The 20,458-nt window shown below is 36.6% G+C and overlaps 2 protein-coding genes across 2 annotated transcripts; one reads left to right on the top strand and one right to left on the bottom strand.

Moving 5' to 3' along the window:
* Positions 1 to 1,741: 1,741 nt before the first annotated feature.
* Positions 1,742 to 9,996, bottom strand: LOC109043556 (uncharacterized). The gene is made up of 3 exons (XM_019060773.2): positions 9,684 to 9,996; positions 7,546 to 7,642; positions 1,742 to 6,685 (listed from the first exon to the last, which is right to left on the bottom strand). The coding sequence occupies exons 2-3, from the start codon at positions 7,610 to 7,612 to the stop codon at positions 2,346 to 2,348; spliced, it is 4,407 nt and encodes a 1,468-aa protein (XP_018916318.2). The 5' UTR covers positions 7,613 to 7,642; positions 9,684 to 9,996; the 3' UTR covers positions 1,742 to 2,345.
* Positions 9,997 to 12,166: 2,170 nt separating this feature from the next.
* On the top strand, positions 12,167 to 19,880 carry LOC109043555 (cysteine-rich hydrophobic domain-containing protein 2). The gene is made up of 4 exons (XM_019060772.2): positions 12,167 to 12,429; positions 13,702 to 13,912; positions 14,682 to 14,798; positions 16,027 to 19,880. Exons 1-4 carry the CDS (start codon positions 12,308 to 12,310, stop codon positions 16,075 to 16,077), a joined length of 501 nt encoding a protein of 166 aa, XP_018916317.1. The 5' UTR covers positions 12,167 to 12,307; the 3' UTR covers positions 16,078 to 19,880.
* Positions 19,881 to 20,458: the final 578 nt, after the last annotated feature.

Here is a 20,458-nt window from a genome sequence, read left to right as displayed (position 1 = left end):
TCCGAGTTTTAGGCTCAATTTGGCACTGTTTGTAAGCTTTAGGATAGATGAAGATATTATAAGATAAAACAATAGAAACTAAAACAATTAGAGCGTGAAATCCACTTCAAATTATGCGTTCACTCTTGCTTTGCTCTCTACTGCTCATCCTTCACATGCACAACGAGCAGACCAGCAGCTTGCTTGTTGAAATTTTGTTTGCGGACTGGACAAAACAGCTGTTTGACTGACTAGAAATGGGTTATGTGATTGGTCGATTCTGTAATGCATAAGTCGGTTGTAATTGGTGAAAAACTTTCTAAGACTTGAGACTTTATCTTATTGTTGGTTCCATCCAACATATGCAAGCTAAAAGGGACAACTGACAAAGCTGCTCAATCACACAACTCCATTACTCCTTAGTCTTGTCTGATCGACAGACACAAAATTTCAAAACCAAGCTGCTATAATTGAGTTGTGCGAGACAATGAAAAAATAAATTAGAACAGATCCTGTGTGGTTTTCTACTCCTCAGGAAATTCTGTATGATCCGTTATTGTGGACATGTAAGTGAACACATCTGAGTCCGTTCAATACATTAAGTGATAAGTAGAATATTTAAATTCAACTGGAAATTAACATTGGTGGCTGTCCTCAAGAAAAGGGATATTAGTGTAAAAAACACTAGATTAGGATACATTTTGAAACAAGAAACCTTCAATTCTGGCTCACTTTAAAGAAACTGCAAAAAAGGAGCTGGTCTTTTCACATGACTATGTCTTTTCATGGATGATTCAGAGAGGTTCCCAGGTGGAAAAAGTGGTCCAATTAGTTTCAGGAGGCTTTTGTTTCTTCAGTGAGTAGGAAGTTCGAATTGACCAAATGGAAAACACTGATACCTCACCTAAAGTTAAAATTGGAAACTTTTAGTGCGCCCATTGCTTTGTACTGGTAATTTTGATGAGAAAAAAATCTAGATGGTGAAATTCCTGAATGACATATCTGGGTTTGCGACATTTCAGACTTCCTATCATGATTAATTATTTAGATGGAAAACTACTGCAATGCTTCTTTTCCATGTACAGAAGATTCTGTGAAAACTTCCAGAGATGATGTTGATGTGTTTTCCTTTTGGGGCTTTCTTTCACATAAAATTTACGAGAGGTCAAATTTAAGTACAACAATTGGATTACATTTTGCATTATGGAACCACTATTTCTGGCCCATTTTAGAAACAACATACATGCCATTGGTTTCCCTATGCAGATATGTGCTTTTATGGGAGCGCCAGTGATAGTGGATAGTGGATAAATGTAATTCAACTGTTAAAAAAAATTTGAAGGAAAATTCTTTAAAGTAATACACTACTTATGTAACACTTTTTTTCACATAAATTTTACTTTAAAATTTTAAAGTATCACGTTTTTTTACAGAGTTTTTAACTCATTTTTTAATTAAATTTTGCTTCTCGTACATTTCAAGTGAAAAAATCCCAAAAAGGGTTTCCTTTTTCGTAAATTTGTATAGTTTTTTAAAGAGTTTTTCAAGTAGGGAAGTTTGATTTCGAAAAGGCCTACAAATGGGGTTTAGCAGGAGCAAGATAGAAAAAGTATATCCTAGAAAAGAACCTGAGGTCAATTTAACATCCCTTTGCTTGCTCTGATAAAAGCATCAATGGCTTCTGTTGAGTTCCATGATGCACAGTGAGGTATTCATATATTCAATGCAATCATGTTGAGTTCTTAAAAAAATCCTGGAGATGTATGAAAGTTAGAAACATCTTATAATTTTCAATTAAAAAAATTAAATTTAAACATAGACAGCATTGTTGACAAGAATTAAGAGAAATTAATTATTAAATCAAATATGGAGAATGAAACTTAAACTGAGGCCTAAAAATGTACAAAAATTGGAATTGTTCTTCTTGAACGCGATAAGACCATATAAGAGTAGAAATACCTGATAATCTCTGATTGAAAAACAAAATTTAAACATACAAAGCAATGTTGACATGAAGCAAGAAAAATCTTTGATCAAATAAAATACCAAATGAGGGACTTGGCATGAAGCTTAAAAATTGAAAAAAAAAAAAAAAAAAAAAAATAGAAATTTCACAGAGAAGTAACAAAAAAATTTAAGCGCAAGGAGAATACCCATATTTCAGTAGTAACATGGTACAGTCTTCGATTAACAACATACATATCATCACTTATTGACTGAATTGACACTTAGACAGAGCTGTAATAAGATAGAAAGTAGAAAATGAAAATTCAAATCAAAGTTAATTATTTCCACAGAGAAAAATTGAAAATGCAAAAATACCATCATGTATGTACTGAAAAATGAGCACGGTTAACTATTTGGTTCTAAAAAAACTTAGTGAACAAGTTTGCAAAATCATAGTTAGGTCTGCTACAGCTTTCTGAGTACGGGAGCAGGCTGGGCACTATTTTATTACTGATTTCATCTGGTAAAAACTCTTGACAGAAATAGTGGAACATGAAGTCAGAGTTGGTGATACGTAATTTCACCATTATATCTTGAATCTCTGAGATTATTTTGTCCTCCAATTCTGTATCCGACGTTTTCATGAGTTTTTTGCACTTTTCTTGCAAAAACTGAATGAATTTTTCAGCTACTCTTTTGGAATAGATACCATGCTCTGGGTAAAGCTTCTCCTCTAAGAATGAGTACAATCGATTGGTAACCCAGTACGCGGGTCTGGCAAGTTTAGGTGCAGCATATTTAGGGAAACCATCATCCCGATCCCTCAAGGTCCTGCCACAAGAGGCTTTATTGTTCTTTGGCGATGTTTTCTTTTGTTTCTGCATACACTTTGAAAGTAAAGATATGGAGTCATTTGACTTTGTCAAGCTGGTGGATGAAAATCTTTCCAACCGCTTGTTCACAGGATGCAATGGTTTCGCGAAAAAATCATTCATATTAGTACCAATTGAGATTCGAGATGGTCCATGCTGTGGGCCAGCAGTAGCATTAATTGAGTTGAAATTTGCAGAGTTAGCACTTTCATATGATCCATCATGTAAGGAAACATGCTCATCATTGCATTCATTGAAAGGAAGAGCAGGATTTGGATGATCGAAATATCTACTATCATCATTGCTCCATTGAGCAGAGTCCTCGACAGACTCAGCACCGTCTTTGATATCTTCATTACCGGCTGTAAATCCAGCAACAGAACCCTCATTCCTGGATTCAGATGTTTTAATTGAGGCTTCTTTAGACAACTTCGCTTCATTTGTGATGGCTGGCTTACTATCAGTCTCAGATACATTTTTGCTACTTCGTTGACTCCTTCTGCGCTTTTCAGAATTATGACTGACATCAGAGTAAGCACTTCCATTTAATTCATTGTGAAGAGAAGTATGACCATCATTGGTTTCATTGAAAGAAGGTGCAGGATTGGAACACTTACTGCCATTGTTGCTCCATTGAGTAGAGTCATAAACAGTTCCAGCACTGTCTTCAATATCACCATCACCGGTCAAAAAACCAGCACTTGAGCTCACATTCCTGGATTCAGATTTTTTCATTGAGGCTTCTTCAGACAATCCAGATTCATTTGCTACAGATGGCCCCTGCTCAGTCCGAGATAAATTTTTGCTACTTCGCAGGCTTCTTCTGAGCTTTTTAGAATTGTCAGTGACGTTTCCACTTAAGATGATAGATCTGTCCGAGAGAGAAGCATTCTTAATGCTGATTTCAGGAGCTAAAGAATTTGAACTGCATGCAAGAGCATCTTCTGTGATATGAAGTCTCATGGGTTCTTCTACGACAGATTGCATATCTCGCCGACTTACATCAGAGTGAGACTCATACGAGGCATCTTCCATGTCATTAGATGCAAACATAGAAAAATCTGCTAATGTTGAATAATCTTCAGCCTCAGTGCCACAGTCAGTTCGATGTGAGGTGCAGTTGGAAACTCTTTTCTTGGTTTTCCCAGACGAGTTCAAGTGACTGGTTCTTTTCTCTTCTACAAATGATTCATTTGGACAAGTTTGTCTGTTAAGTTTGGAAACAGAATAAGAGCTCAGGCTTCCATTTATTAAACTTGTATTAAAAGATGCTGCAGCCTTCAACCCACTGGCGACATACGTGATACTGTTATCAAAAATAGAGCACTCATCCTCACTTTCTTCTCCCTTGTATGGTGTGGCTGCTGTATAGTCTAAACTAGTCTCATACTCTAAACTCGTCCCATGATTTTTGACAGGTTGATTTCTGCAAATTGAATTATCAGCCTTAGTAAATGTGCGGTTGGTGCTTGTATTAACTGCAACTTCTGCTACTGAATCCGCTGAAATTACATCATGAATGCTATTATCGTTTTCAGGGATCTGATCATTAACGACAGTTTTAACTGAGGAATTCCTTGGGGACGATCTTGGTGAATTGACATCCTTCTGAGAACTTTGTTTCGATAAATTTTTTGAATTTTGAATTTGCTCCTCAAAATTAGAGTTGTTTTTGATGAAGGTGCAGTCGGCATTTGAACAGATTGCACTTTCTCTCGACGTAACAGCTGATGATTCATCACAAAAACTGTTTCTGTTTTTAGGAGACTTATCACTTGCAACAGTTATGACAGGGGATTTCCTTGAGGAAAATCTTGGTGAATTGACACTGACATTTTTCTGAGAACTTCTGGTTGATCTTTCAGAGATGCTCAACTCATTAATTGATCCATCAGTTTCATCGTTCGTTTCGTCCCCTAGGGTGCATTCAACCTGCAAAGCTTTAGTTTTCTTCTTGGGATGAAAGGATGATACAGCATGTCTTGTACTACGGTCAAAGCTTGACTGAGAGAAGCTTGACTTAGCGCTTGTATTTACTGCAACTTCTGTCACTGAATCAGCTGATAATTCATCATAAAAGCTACTTTCTTTTTGAGGGATCTTATCATTAACGACAGTTATAACTGAGGAATTCCTTGGGGACGATCTTGGTGAATTGACATCCTTCTGAGAACTTTGTTTCGATAAATTTTTTGAATTTTGAATTTGCTCCTCAAAATTAGAGTTGTTTTTGATGAAGGTGCGGTCGGTATTTGAACAGATTGCACTTTCTCTCGACGTAACAGCTGATGATTCATCACAAAAACTGTTTCTGTTTTTAGGAGACTTATCACTTGCAACAGTTATGACAGGGGATTTCCTTGAGGAAAATCTTGGTGAATTGATACTGACATTTTTCTGGGAACTTTTGGTTGATCTTTCAGAGTTGCTCAACTCATTAATTGATCCATTAAATTCATCGTTTGTTTCGTCCCCTAGGGTGCATTCAACCTGCAAAGCTTTAGTTTTCTTCTTGGGATGAAAGGATGAGACAGCATGTCTTGTACTACAGTCCAAGCTTAACTGAGCAAAGGATACGTCTGACATGCCCTCTTCTCCCAATGAACAATTATGCTGCTGTGAATTACTTCTTCTCTTCGGATGAGCAGAGGATTTAGAATGTGTCTTACTATTGTCAACAGTTTTTGGGGATAAAGCTTCACTTGCATGCATATTACTGATGTTTTGCTGAACACTACTTTCCTTTTCCATTTTTTCCGTGCGCTTCTTTTTAGAACTATTTGGTGTACCTGACTTTTGAGGCAGGCTCTGAGAGGGATAGGAAGAGAAAGAATTTTCAATAGATGGCTCTTGAACAGGGGAAGTAGATTTTCTCTTGAGATTACGCCGAGGAGAGACCCTTTTTTCTCTCTTTTCTTCCGCAGTGGGTGAAACAGCGGTTAACACAGTTTCTCCCTCACCTAATGATACATCCTCTTCTCCCAATGAGCACTCGTACTGCTGTGTGTTAGTTCTTTTCATTGGGTGAAAGGATGATTCAGGCCGTTTTTTACTTTTGTCTGAGCTTGACGGCGTTATGGTTACATCGGACATACTTTCCTCTCCTAATGAACACTCGTACTGCTGTGTGTTAGTTTTTTTCATTGGGTGAAAGGATGGTTTAGGCTGTGCTTTAATTTTGTCTGTGCTTGACGGTGTCATGGTTACATCCGACATACTTTCCTCTCCTATTGAACACTCATGCTGCTTTGTGTTGGTTTTTTTCTTTGGGTGGAAGGATACTTTAGGCTGTGTTTCAGTTTTGACGGCGCTAGACTGAGTTAAACTTGAATCCGACAATTCTTCATCACCTAATGTTGCATTGATAGGGAATGCTTTGCCTCCAGTTTTTGGATGGAAACTTTTGGATCGAGTCTTTGATGAATGGCGCAACCCAAAAGTTTCTATTTCATTACTGGGACAGGCGGCACTACTGACACTTGAATCTGAAGCTGACTCAGACATTCCTTCATCCCCAAGAGTTGCATTGATGGCAACTGATTTACTTCTAGTCTTAACATAAAAACTTTTGGGCCTTGGATTAGACACTGTGCTGTTAGTACTTAAATCAGAATCTGAAATACCTTCAACTGTTTGAAATGCGGCACTGGTTCGGGAGCTTCTTGCATTACCTTTGCTTTGAGCTGGTCGTCGAAATTGACGCTTATTGCTCAATCCCAATGGTGATTTTCGCTCAAAAATCTCATTTAAATAAGAACCGTCCTCGAGGGATTTTGGAGATGAAAAACTATCGTCTTGTAGAACAGGGGTCATTGGAAGACCATTTTCTTTCAACATCCTATCCATCGTATCTTCCTCTTGTGTGCTAGGCCACCCAGCTGGGATGTCTGAAACATGAGATAAATTACAGAGTGAGATAACAAGTCAGAGCATACATTAATAAAAGTCCTAGAGATCAAATAGATGGGGAAAAAAACTTTAAAATTCCCGTAAATAATACAGATTGACAGTGAAGTACCAATTGTTAAGAATTCACCGGAACACCTTGGGGTAGGAAGAATTTCTACCAACCAAAGCCTCTCAAAAACACCCACTGCTCCAATAAACTTAGTAGCAACGCGAGTGTTTTAAATCTGCTTGGAGAAATGTGCTGTTTGCTTGATGTTGTTTCTGCCAGTGTTTAAAACTCACTGGTACTGTTCGGCCAATTCGTCCTTAAAATTGGCAATGGCCCATAAAAAAGGCAGACCCTGGGCAAACATGGCCCTGAAGAGATGGCTTTTGAATGGAAACAATTGAATTAAAGGGCCACCAACCATTAAGGCATTTGGAAGTTGACTTTTTCTATGAAAATTACTTCTTCTGGGGAGAGAATGGTGTTGATATTTAGCTCTTTAAACACTAAATCAACATGTGAATAAAATGTGTGGAAAATTCGGAGGAAAAAATTAAAACAATTTCCAGAAAATTTGCATTTTATTAGAACATAGCGTGGCAACGTCTGAATACTTGTACATGGTGTCTTTCTCCAGCACATCGGAATCGGTTGAAAGCCACTTGCATTATAGTTCAGGGGCGGTAAGGCCTTTTTGTTAGGCGCACAAGAGGGCTGAAGGGATGAGTAAAATATACAAATGGAAGTATGAATATCAAGCTTCATTCATACCAGGAATGTAACAAACCAAGTTCCTCCCAACCATTATATGTACATGTACATTCCTTACTATGTATCTTTCCATGGACTCACCTTGATAGAGAGAACTTGTTTCCTTTAAAAAAGGGGTGAGAGGTTGAGGGGTGCTATTTTCTGACATCGTTTCAGGGAGGCAGATTACCGATGAAGGCTGAAACCAAAATGCATGATAAGGATGAAGAATGTGAAATAAAGCTGACTTTTTAAAAGTTCCATGGAGACAGGAGCTGTAAGAGAAAATGTGCGTTAAAAGTTACAAATACCACTAGAGGCTAGGATGGGGTTCTCATTATTTCTATTTTATATTTGTGATAAGAACAAAAGTGATTACGAAATGTGACAAAAGTCAAGTTGCTGATGATACTGTTGGTGATCTTCATTGATGACAAAGGCTTAAACTGGTGGTAGTTGGGGAAAGATGCGCAGAAAAACTTAGCTGGATTAGGTGATAAGAGAGAGATGAGACACAATAGCCGAATGCAGACAACAATAAAAACGCATTAAAATACAAAAACAAATGGGTTTACAAGGCTAAGGAGAATTAAAACAAACCAGGACGTTTCGGGCCACTTACATGCCCATTCTCAACTGGAACAGAAGCTAAAAAATGTAAAAATTAAAGTGAGAAAATGAGCATGCAACTGACCAAGGTAGGAATCAGTGCAAAGAAACTTCCTGGTTTGTTTTAATTTTCCTTAGCCTTGTAAACCCATTTGCTATTTGTATTTTAATGTGTTTTTATTGTTGGCTAGATTAGGTGTTAAGTTGAATAAAAAATGGCTCTGAAGTAATATTAAGATAGTAAAAGTTGTGGTATTTAAAGAAAAAAATCATACATGATGATTGAATGAAGATACGAGTTGTTTAACCCCCAAACGTGCCTATTTACAGCATTTTTGTGAAAAGGCTTGATCCTGTTTTCTATGTGGTGTTTTATATTTCATCGGGCTACTAAATTTATTTTCTTAATATCTTAATTGGCACATAGAGTAATGGTAATTTTGTGAATTATGTACAAATAAAGGGTGCGCAGAATAAGTAGAGTACCTGTGTCAAAAGCTGTGTCAAAGCTGTGTACTGTTTGTGAGTACCTGTGTAAGTGTCTCTAGGATAGGTAAGTGCAGATGGTAACACGTGGTTTGGACAAGACTTTCTTGAATTAAAGAGAGCAAATTCTCTGAGAGAACTCGTGAAATGTCATCCTCTGTTCCTCAGGGTGCGGGGGATAGGGGCCAACTAGCAAATTTTATAAACTGGGGTGGGAAAAAGAATCGCTTGATACTCTGTAAACTTTTCAATTTAGCTGTCAGCATATTCTGGTTTAGACTGATGCAGTGATCATTGGGGCGCAAGCTTGGGAGAGGGTCACACCTTCCTGCAATATCAACATTTTTAAATGGGGATTTCTCACTTGTGACATACATATCGAGCGTTTCTTTTGCCAATCCTAGCAGAGACCCTCATTTTGTAATTCTGTCTTGGAGCGGACACATCGCAATAAAATCTTTGACTCCTGTTGATCGACAAATTATTACTTATCTGAGCTTTCTCTGACAGATAAGAATGAAACTTGAGGCTGATTGACTACCGTGATAGAGCCTGAGCCAAATAAGTTTCGTGCTTTTAGACTACGACAGAAGATCCGTTACTTTGATTCTTCCATTAACTTGACGTGTAAAAGTGATGTCAATCTTCTACCGCAGTCTAGAAGTGCTTAACCTTACTTGACATGGACTCTACACTCTTTCTAAGTAAGTAAATTAGGTATGTTTAATTAAGTGCACAGTTTCTGTGGATTTTCACTATGTAGCCAAAAAGAGGGCAATTGCCCCAGCACATCAGTTGTAAGTATCATCTTCAACCAAAAAATTTTCAAACTTCCCAGAAATGAAAGAAGAATCCTTCTTAATAGAATAAGTTGGAAAACAGTGATCAACCGCAATGTTGCCTACTAAGGACAATCTTGACTACATTTCTCTAAATGGTACGATTTTCTTGTTCAGAATGATTCTTTCAGCTTATGCGTAGGGGCTTTCATCCGTTATCGGGCTAAAGAGTGAAAATCTGCCAAGATCTTTGCCTACAGCAATGCGATAAATCGCAGGCCAGTTCAACCACACCAAGAACCTGGGTCATTCATAAAGTTTACTTCCACAACGCTTATTAGGATGAGCAGATGAATAAGTACTTACAGAGGAGATGGAGTATGGACAGAGACTTGTTTCTTTGTGCGAGGCGAGGAAAGCTCCAGAATCAGAATCAAATCATAGCAAACGAACAGTACTTAGAGAAAATAGATTACTCATTTTTCGAAGATGTTTTGGCTTCCTAATCCGAAACTTTGGAAAATGACCGCAAGCATGGTTCAAACTCTTACTTCCATAGATTTTAAAGCACAAGATAACAAGGCGGGTTGACGTTGATTGCAGGTGAAGTGAAGTAATCAGCTCAGTACACAGTAACAGTAATCAGTGTAATCAGTCAATCAGTTGTGTTTGTAATTATGTAATTGTCAGTTTCAGGGAATCAGGGAAGGCGAAGGCAGTTGCACATGGAAAAGAATTTTAAATATTCCCTACGTGACGTCACGAATAATGGCACATCGCAGCGTTTTTTGCTTACCAAGGGTTTATAAACCGCTCGCTGCACGTAAACAAGATGGCCTCAGCAAGAAACTGCTCCTACCTTTGTCGTTTTTCTTTCACGCTCCCTGAGAGTTCCCGCCAAAAGCACCAAAGACTTAAAAACGTCATTTACACAATCTAGAGTACCTTGAGTACCTAATAATACGAGGAAAATTAGCTAGTTATTATTTATTAATGATTTACAGCAACTTTGGTTAAGGAAATTCTAGTGGGTATGTGAGGCCAATTTTTCTTACAAGAAATATCATACAAAATTAAAATAAAAATTCACGGTTTAAATGGATTGAGATTATCAAGAAAGTGATCTGACATCGGACGCATTTGTGTTGATTATGAAACATTAATAATTTCTTAAAATAAACCTGAAAGGTTGTCAGGTTTTTTTTTTTAATTTTACAGGGGAAGCTCTGTGTAGAAATATCTCCCGGGGAGGGGGTGGGGGGTCAACGTGGAAACAGGGGAGAACTTTTAGGAGCCCCCCTTGTTTTCTGTCCCCCCTTCTATAACGTATAGGTACCTTATTGAGATTTTCTTTTTTTCCCAAAATTCATTCCGCAGGACAGCACATAGATTGAGTTCCACGTTAAGTTCGAAATTTCAAAGACCGTCAGTCCGTCTGGATCAAGAAGTGTAAATCTACCTAATTTAATATCGCCGGTAAAACTCCCAAACCATACGTATCTCGTATAATTTGATTTCATGATTTTAACTTCCGCCGCCACGCCGGCCGCGCCGACCGTACCGTGTTTGGCGCAATGCGTGAAGTATTCACTCAGTCTTGTAGGCGCTATGCGTTTCACGCTGACCGCACTGTGTTTGGCGCAATGCGTAAAGTATTTATGCATTCTTGTAGGCGCTATCCGTTTCACGCTGACTGCAGAAACCGCACTGTGTTTGATGCAATGCGTGAAGTATTCGTACAGTCTTGTAGGCGCTAATATGTGTTACATGCCGAATGCCGCGCCGAGGGCTTCTCCTTTTCATCTCAAGTCCTCGTCATCATTTCTCCTTAAGTCGCGCCGTTCCAGGCAAAATTGCGTGTTTGGTTTCTCTCTTAACTCGACTAATTAAAGGTGCTGTCTCTTGTATTACTGAAAGACGACAAAATTAGAAATTACTATACTCTCAGGAAATGAGAGATTTCGTAGCCTTTTATTAGTTTTTTCTAAATTCGATTTTTTTTATACCTACATTGAAAAAAATTGCAAAATTTGCCGCCATGGGCCGAGGCCCATGTGGCCACCCCCTTAATCCGGCCCTGATTTCCGCTGAATCTCAACCGATTTCAATGAACTTTACTAAAAATGTTCCTCTGAAATAGAACTTTCTAATGGTGTATACTTAATTTTCTGGGTTTATTTGGCTTTAAGGGGCACTTGCGCGGTTTTAGCAGTTTTTCATGGACACAAAAATTTTGTATTTATTTTACCGTGATCGTGGAATCGACGGAATTTGAACAAAAACCAGTCTAAATGAGAGTTCAGGTGCTCACCTTTCTAACAAGCACAAGATCGTTCCGGGAAAACGTTTAGTTTCCGAGATATGACCGCTCAAAGTTGGTCACATGCTCTTTTGCGCGAAATATGAATTTTTAAAGGTTTCCACTTTAGAAAATGGCAACGTCGCAACCCGACGCTTCTAAGCAAAAGGGCAATCGGTTTTGGGCGTCTCGCAAGATACTGTTTCACCACAAGTGTTCAAAATTCGAAAATGTCTTGAGGCATTTTTGGCCGTTTTTTCACACACCTCTTTACAGAATTTTCGTCAGTCGTAGAAGAATAATCACGGCAGTGTTTCAGACTTGCCGTTGAATTGTTTTCCATTTAAAACATGAAGTGCGACAGGGAGTCTGCAACGTCGCAAACTGAGATACATGGTTTATACTTTATTGGAATTTCACCGTCAATGAAGCTTATCAGTTGCGCTGAGACTTGGCAGCGCTGATGGCTCATGATGACGTCAATGCTTTCATGTTTTCAATTGGCCACCCATCACCACCCTTGGTTTTCTCCCCTTGGTAAGTAGTTGGGTTAGTTTTTGATTCACAATTGTTATCCGTGATCGCGAAAGGAGACGTGCTTCCTGGTCATGATTGTGGACTAATTTTTTTAAAGTTTTCGAAGTTTTTCCATGCCATTTATTTAATTTTTATATAATCTAGTTTAAATACGATGGCAGATTTCGATGTTATATACGAGGAGGATGAGATCGAAGGCGAGGAACTACCCAGCGAAAACTTTATCAGCTCAGTACCTGACCCAGTTGTAGTCAGAGGGGCAGGAAATTTAACAGTGTAAGGTTATTTCATTATCATCCAATTAATTATTTCTTATCCCTGAACTGAGTTCAGCCTCTCCTACAACTTATCAGACCAAGTAACTGCATGATTGCGAGAGGAATATTTCTCATTGTCACCACCTGTGTACATAACCTTCACTTTGTTTGCAAACAAGGAACATCAATTTCAGTTTCATAAGTCACTTTTATCTTACCTTTCTGAACAATTTTTTTCGCTACCAGGGTCTATATTCCGCAGGAATCCAGTACCCTTCATTTTTTCATCATCTATTCAAATTTTGCACAAGTCTGAGCAGTTTGAGTGCTGACTTCGAAGAATTTTTCTTTGTTTACTTGTCAACTTCAAAGTCCAGCGGGAGTTCTTTTACCGAGTACAAAGAACCACAAATAATGGTGCTTTATCTTAGTTTCTCATCATGATTCTGCCATTCTCTGCTGTTTATCTCCCTAATTATAACACTGCCACTGTGTGTAGTTGTTGGTTGATTAAGTTTAGTCTACTCTCAAGTCCGTTCCAAAACTTCCGATTGGTCGGCAGCTTAGCAGTGCAATGTCAGTACATCAACAAATGCTGAATTTTACTTCAGCGGTACCAATCAAATTGAAGTCTGACAATCAAAGATTTCTTGCAAGTCATTTGTGTAAGGTTCATAAGATTTTGTGCCTTTCCAGTCTTCAGCTTATGTAAGTGAAATTTCTGAACATGCAGATTTGACAATTTGCTAAGTTTGGGCATTTGAATGCTGCCATATTTTTCCCTTCGTCTATATAGGGTGTTGGTTTTGCACCATGAATCAATATAAATCGTCTTATCACTAATTTAGTCTAGCTAGTCATGTATGAATACTTGTTAAACAGCTACCATACAAGCCTTGGGCTAAGAAAAGTATTACTGAAATGTTCAACTTAGAATAACGTATACTCAACTAAATATAACTATTTTTTAAAATTTATTTTGCTCGACGGCAAGTTTGAAACTCTCTTAAAATGTTTTTCTTAATGGAACACAAAATCCACTACCCTGCTTGTGTAACACTATTTGCTGCCATTTGAGATGGCACAATACTCAAATCAGTCCATTCTTAAGTGTTTAAAAAAAGAAAGAAAGAAAATTTTAAGGAAGGAAATAAATGAAGACATGATTCCTTTCAAAGTAGAATTTAAAGAAACCCTAAAATTATTCCCTGATTGGGTCTTTGTTCACCAAGACCTCACATGTATGTTTTCTTGGAAAGTTTTAATTGGAAGTGTCTCTTTATACTTTCAGTTTTGGACTCAGTAATAAATTCGACACCGAGTTCCCTAGTGGTTTGGTATCCAGAGTAGCACCAGAGGAATACTCGGCAACATTAAGCAGAGTGAATTCAGTCTTGAAGAAAACACTTCCAGTCAATGCCAAGTGGTTGTTTTGTGGATGTGTTTGTTGCTGTTGTACCCTAGGCTGTTCATTGTGGCCGGTCGTTTGTCTTAGCAAAAGAGTAAGTATCTATTTGCTTCTTCCAAAGAAAGTAAAACTTTAAACATTTCATTTGATCAGAGCGTTATAAGTACTGAATAGAGCCTCGTAGGGTACTCTCTCCTTTCACCAGCAGATGGTAATCTTAGCAGTAAGTCAAGTAAATCAAAATTAAAAAGTAGTGAATTGTTTAAATGGTGTCAGAGAAACAAGAACTTCTGCTTACACCAGTGTGGATGTGTCTCGTCTGAGTGCTTGAGGGCTGTAGAAAAACAAGAGCATGACACATATTGATAGAAAAAGACATGTTTTAAGCAGCGAATCAGGACGATGTAAAACTAATCCAACATCAATGTGAAGAACAATTCACAGAACAACTGAATTTCTAAAAACAGTTATCTATTCAGCTTTGGTGTTTTATTGATGCATTTAAAAGTATCTATCAACTAACAATATGACAAGAGAAAGTTTATCTTATCTCATTAGAGAACAAAATTTAAATCAAGTAATAAAACTGGTTAACTTAAAACAATATGAGCTCCTGGAATCGACCACAAAAGTTAGAATCGCCATCCTCAAGATTTATCCTTGACAACAATTTAAAAGTTGTCAAATAAAGAACAACTGATTTAAACTCTCTTATGCCTTTGAGGAATGTTTTTTTTGTTGTTATACGTTTTTTGCATGATCTTACTTCTTCATTTTTCAGACCCCTATGTAGAAACATATGTAACCTATAACACCCCTATGTAACCTATAACACCCCTATGTAACCTATGTATGTGTTTCAGACTCAGCACTCAATAGACAAGTTACTTGAGTGGGAGAATAATCATCTTTATCACAAATTGGGCCTTCATTGGAGATTAACAAAACAAAGATGTGATTCCTCATCAATGATGGAATATGTAAGTATCTTTTGGTGTGACATTTAAGATAATGGAACATTATCAAAGGAAAATCCATCAAAATAAAATTAATTAGATTGATTATATGGTCTGCAAGGCAAGGTCTTAACATGTTTGCCATAGAAGTTCTATCTTGCAAACTTAATAATGAGACGTACATACTTCTAGGACGCAGGAGATGTCCAACAAAATTGTGGACAGGTGGCATTCAAGATGAAATTACAAGATGCCATTTACCAGATAACCTCTGGGTCGATACACAAGAGTGGCGTTTAGTTGACGCAGAGCGCCCGGGCGCGCTGTAGAAGCGACTTGAATGTATGTATGTACATACTTTCAGCCAATAGTGGTTAATTTGCCTCAAATCAAGTTTTCGTTAGATTTTGAGAAAGTAGATTAAAAAATTACAAGACTGCTCGAACTAAAAATTATGTTTCTGAAACGGTCTATGAATATACAAGACCATTACTGAAGATGAACAATTTTTTAGTATAATTTTTCGAAATTCACTTATCAAACACTGATAGCTGATGCCAAAATGCTGCAGCAAACTTACTATCAATTGCACCATTTTTTCTTCAAGGATCTTGTCATGTATCTTGGCAACAGGTATTGCTGTGTTTTGATGTATTCACTACAGATAGCGCCACGTATATTAATAGATGTGCTCACTGGCAGTAGCGTGACCAACCCATATTGTTTTTGTACGGTAATTTCTTAGTTTCACAATGCAGGAGGGTGGGATAACCTCAAAAGTCCCTCTTTGTTTTGTTGCATTTATTTCATTTTTATTGCACTATTTGAGCAGTTAGAGTGTATTGCAACCAATATTTTTTATTTATATCGGTATTTTCTAGGTTGAGGAACCTTTTTTGACTGACTGCATGTATTTTTGCTACAAACAAATAAGATTTTTTTCCTAAATTTAAATTTTTTCAATTTATTTTCTCAGGAATTTCACCCAACATACTTGAGCTGCTTTACTGCAGAAAAGGCGTAACATCCAGGCAAATTCATTTATATGAACATCATACTGATGATAACTAACAAGAATTAGGCCAAAAACTTGCTCCTAGTTATCAGGAAAAACAGAAAACTAAGATGAAGCCAAATACAGCTTTTTGCAGTGAAATTAAATACTCTATTAATACTCAAGCATGCCAAATTTAATACTAAAGGAATGGGTTAAACATATGCTAATCAGTTTCCTTCGGGTTAATTTTTACAGGTCCTGCTCATTGAATTCATTCCCAAAATACCCATCTACAGGCCTGATTGATGGAAGAATCTTGAAGTCCTCTCAAAATATGTTCTTGGGAGGTATGTTTCACAAGTGCAAGTACTTATGATTCACGTCATTGTTGATCAAATCCTGTGTAACTGTATGTACATTTTTGTAATTAAGATACCTTGAGCTGTTATCCTCTCCTACTTGACTGACAATGTTACTGTACAGAGATTCACATAATTTTTAAATAGTCAGTTGAGTGAGCTCACATTTGTGATTTTTATTTTTTCCAATTTTGTCTTTGCAACCTTGCAGTCAAAATGTATCAGACTCTCTTATTTGCTTAGTCAAACCGTACGTTAATCAAGCGTTTGAAGTCATGGGTGTAAAAAAGCAGATGTTGCACTCAGAATAAATAAACTGTCTGGTTTTTATACACACCAAGCTCCATGCATGAGTATTTTCTCTTAAGTTCTACAAAGATTCAGCTCAGCTTTTCAAACTTTTTGAACATAAACACAAAATTATTTACAAGAACAGCATTTTTTCACCTGTCAGCAGCTGAGCTAATCTCATGTCCTAACATTTAAATTTTTGTGTCACAAGGCATTACTGGACGTTTCCTATGCTAGCGACTGTTTTTCTGCTATGTACTTTACATTCATAAGGCATACTGAAAGTCTCTGTAATTTTCACTGTATGTCGCCCCCTGCAAGGTTCTCAGTTCTTAAAATACAGAGTAACTTGGGGAACAAAATTATTGGCGGTGAACAAAGATAGGAGAAGGAATTCAGCCTATCAATACAGTGTCAAGAATTATTTCCTTGCTTGAAGTTTTGGCCAGGTAGATTTATTCTCTCTTAATCGCATAAACTAGTTCTTTTGCAGCCAATCAGATTTTGGTTTAAGAAAATTTTGATGTCACAGCTTCAGGGAACTTCCTCTGAATGCTTTGCAGTTGCTAATAGTGCTTAGTAGCTTTTTTCCTCCACTGGAGGTTATTTTTCCATGCATGCATTAGTAAAAATGAAGGAAATTCACAAAGATTTTACATAGGAAAAATACTGAAAACGATGCTTTAGGTAAGCAAAGATTTTCTGTTAAGCTACCTTTATGATTGGATTAACAAGGATTCCTGTCTACAAGTGTCCCTTCAATTTATTATTAGCAAGGGCTTTATTCCTCATTGTTTTCTCTATAATCAAATAATCATGCATTATAACCCTTGAGCAGAAAGAGAAAAAAATGATAATTGTTGAACTCACCGTGAATTTTTGTAAAATATAAATTTATCAGTGAATCTCACAGCCCTGTCGGTTTTTGATTTGTTTAAATGTGTGTATGTGAGAGATCTCATTTCCTGAATTATTTTTTGTTTTTTTTCTAAAACCATTATGGTAAGAAATGTTGGTGATTTTTCTTAGAAAACACTTCAAAGCTCATTAAATTTGACTAGTGAGCATGTTCATGATTTTTTGAAATTGCTGGGCAATGCCGTTCGAACTTCAGTACTAGAAAAGGCGCTGTATCAACAACTTTACTTGAAAAAGCGTTTTGATCAATTTATCCCATGAGATGATCTTTAATACCTCATAACTTTGGAGAACTTGCAGAAATGAAGTGCCTCTGAAATATTTTTTGGTTGTGTCAATATGTGGTAAATGTCAACTTATTGATGGACGGCGAAGATCTTTTGGAAAAGTTGACAAGGCATGAATGAGAAAGGTGGAGTTTGTTTCATCTTTAAGGCCACAAGTTTTTGAGGCTCCGGCAGTCTTTAGCATATTTAAATTGTACCGTATGAAACTTAAAGAAACTTTGTTTTCAAGATAGAATGTATTACCTATGGTATATATGAAAGGTGATTGGCGACTTATATTTTTTACAAAAGATCTGATTATTTAGTATGATCGTGTCTAAGAATAATTGCTGAAAATTGTTTATTTTTTATACTTGTGAGTATATCTCTTCTATTTGCCATCCTTCGCTTTCGATAATTGTGTGATTTTATATGGGTTTGAGTGTATACAATTATGATGTACTATCACAAAAGTTCCTAACCAGTGTACATCTTTCTTTTCGCCTCCACGAACTTCATTTAACACACATAGGCTTTTCATGGCTTTTTTATCATTACTTTCTTTTTTTTTTTTTTTTTTTTTACCAAAGAAAATCTAAATCTCTCTTTTCAATGGTATACATTAAGGGTTATTTGTGGTACTCATTTGTCATGAATGTTACAAGCTAATTTTTGGTGTAGTGAAATAATTGGAAGAAGAGGAGAGAGAAACAGTGTCCATATATGTTCTTGGACGTTTAAGCTGTTGAATATGGACCAGTTTTGGATTCATATCAGGAACAAAAAAAAGTGCCCCTCAAATGAAATTAACTTTCTGTTTGTTTGTGTTTTTTTACCATGTTCTACTGATTCAGTAACACTTTTTTCTAGGGAAAAGTCACCTCATTTCTCAAAAATTTTAGTTTATCTGATGCTGATTCCTTAAATATCCCCTCCTTATCAGTGTGTACTGCTATAAGTAATGTGAGTGGTTGAAAACTTTGCTAAGCAATTAAATGTCCAGTAATGTTTCCTCTCTCTAACATTCAGTGAGAGTCACTTAATTTGAGTCTTAAAATAAGTTTCAGCTAAAGGGTCACAGATTTACTTTTGTTCAATCTGACCTGTGAACAATTTGCACTTAGATTGTCAAGCACTCGATGCCTTTAATTCAATATTCCCTTTGTTTTCTTCTTCTGGTCAATTAAAGAACAAATTTAATTTTTTCATGCCCTGTCTTGGCATGACATTTTCCAGCAATGAATGGTCGAAATGAGTTGTGTTGACAAATGGACCACATTTAGCAGAAAGAAACCAAGCCGCATCAGCAATTGCCAAATTTATCTGGGCACTTTAATTTTTTACAAGAAAAGGTTTGTACGGATTCCTTTGAAAATTCTACGGAATTCACCTTGTAATATGTAGAAAATTCACTGAAATTTGCACAAAAATCCACACAACCGTTTTTATGTGAGATAATTCAATTGCCTAATTAAGTTTAGCACTAGCTGATGTGACTCAGTTCCTCTCTGTTTAACGTGGCCCTAATTTTATCTCCCAACTCAGGAGAAGAAATGAAGCAAGCTGGCCAACAAGTAGCAAGATCCCTAAATGACTTCATTTTGCAACAAGGAACCACTATTTCTGACTGATTTTATATGCTATTGGTTTTCCTATGCAGATCGGTGCTCTTATAGAAGAGCGCGAGATAGCGGGTTTCTTATTGCAAAATGTAATCCAAATCTTGAGATCTGCTGCCAGAGCGTGCTTCAGATAGCTTGTTCTTTTTGATGCCTGTGGAGAAAAAGGAATTCTCATTTCTACGCACATAACAAAAGAGGACAAGTTATCTGAAACAGGCTCTAGGTCTGCTTGTTGCAGTAATTAATATTGAATAGCTCAAAATAGATGGGTTGCAGACAAATATCAAGAAAAGACAAAGCCTTAAATTTTAAGCTTGTTTAAATTTTGTTTTTGTTTTTATCAAGCATCAATCTCTATTAAACGAAATGATGCACCCTATTATTTCAAATTTTTATTTCTTTGTTTTAAGTTTTATTTGATGACAAGATGCCTTTTGATTTTTACCCCTCGTAGTCGCGTTTAGTTTGAATTTTCTATGTTTCAAAATTAAAGAAGCGAAGAACACATTTTAACACTGCTGTACATTCAGAAGTCTGAATTATTTTCTTTCTCTTCTTTTAAATTTGTTTGCAATATTCGGATTTGCATGATTTTAGTGATAATAATTGGAAAGATTCTAACTGTAAAAAAATAAAAAGTATGTCATTTGTAATTAATATAGTTTTCTTTTACGACCTCAAATCCCAATTTGTATGATGTACATGATCAGAATCAATTTTTCAGTCAAATATGGCACTTCTCAAGATATATCTTCAATATTGTAGCTTTGTAACTGTCAGCTAATGCAATCGCTGAAGAAAAACTTGTGAACTAATTTTTTTGGTAATCAAAACAGCAACAGGAGGACAATAACATTAAATTGCAGAGTTCTGATACCACGTATCACAATCTTATAGTTTCAAAATATCCATACATATAATGAATTTCAAGTGCTTCAGCAGTTAGTTACTAGATGCTTTTGATCAAAAGAAATCGGTTGTTTTGGGGTTTCCTCAGAAACAGCATATCTGCTGTTGGTTCTGTAGCACAGGTCTCTAAGAAGAAGTTCATAATTCCAGTTGCCTCCTAAAAAATTTAGTCTGTATATTCCCATTGTTTTTCAAGTAATGAACTTGGCATGAACAGATATGCATCAGTTATAATCGTTTCAAACTTAATTAAAAAATTTGAAAGTAAAGAAACAGCCCTTTTTCGACATTTACGTGGTGGTAAACATTTTCTGATAGATAT

The sequence above is a fragment of the Bemisia tabaci genome, chromosome 2, assembly GCF_918797505.1.
Source record: "Bemisia tabaci chromosome 2, PGI_BMITA_v3".
NCBI lineage: Eukaryota > Metazoa > Arthropoda > Insecta > Hemiptera > Aleyrodidae > Bemisia > Bemisia tabaci.
This window is presented reverse-complemented; position numbering and strand designations above follow the sequence as displayed.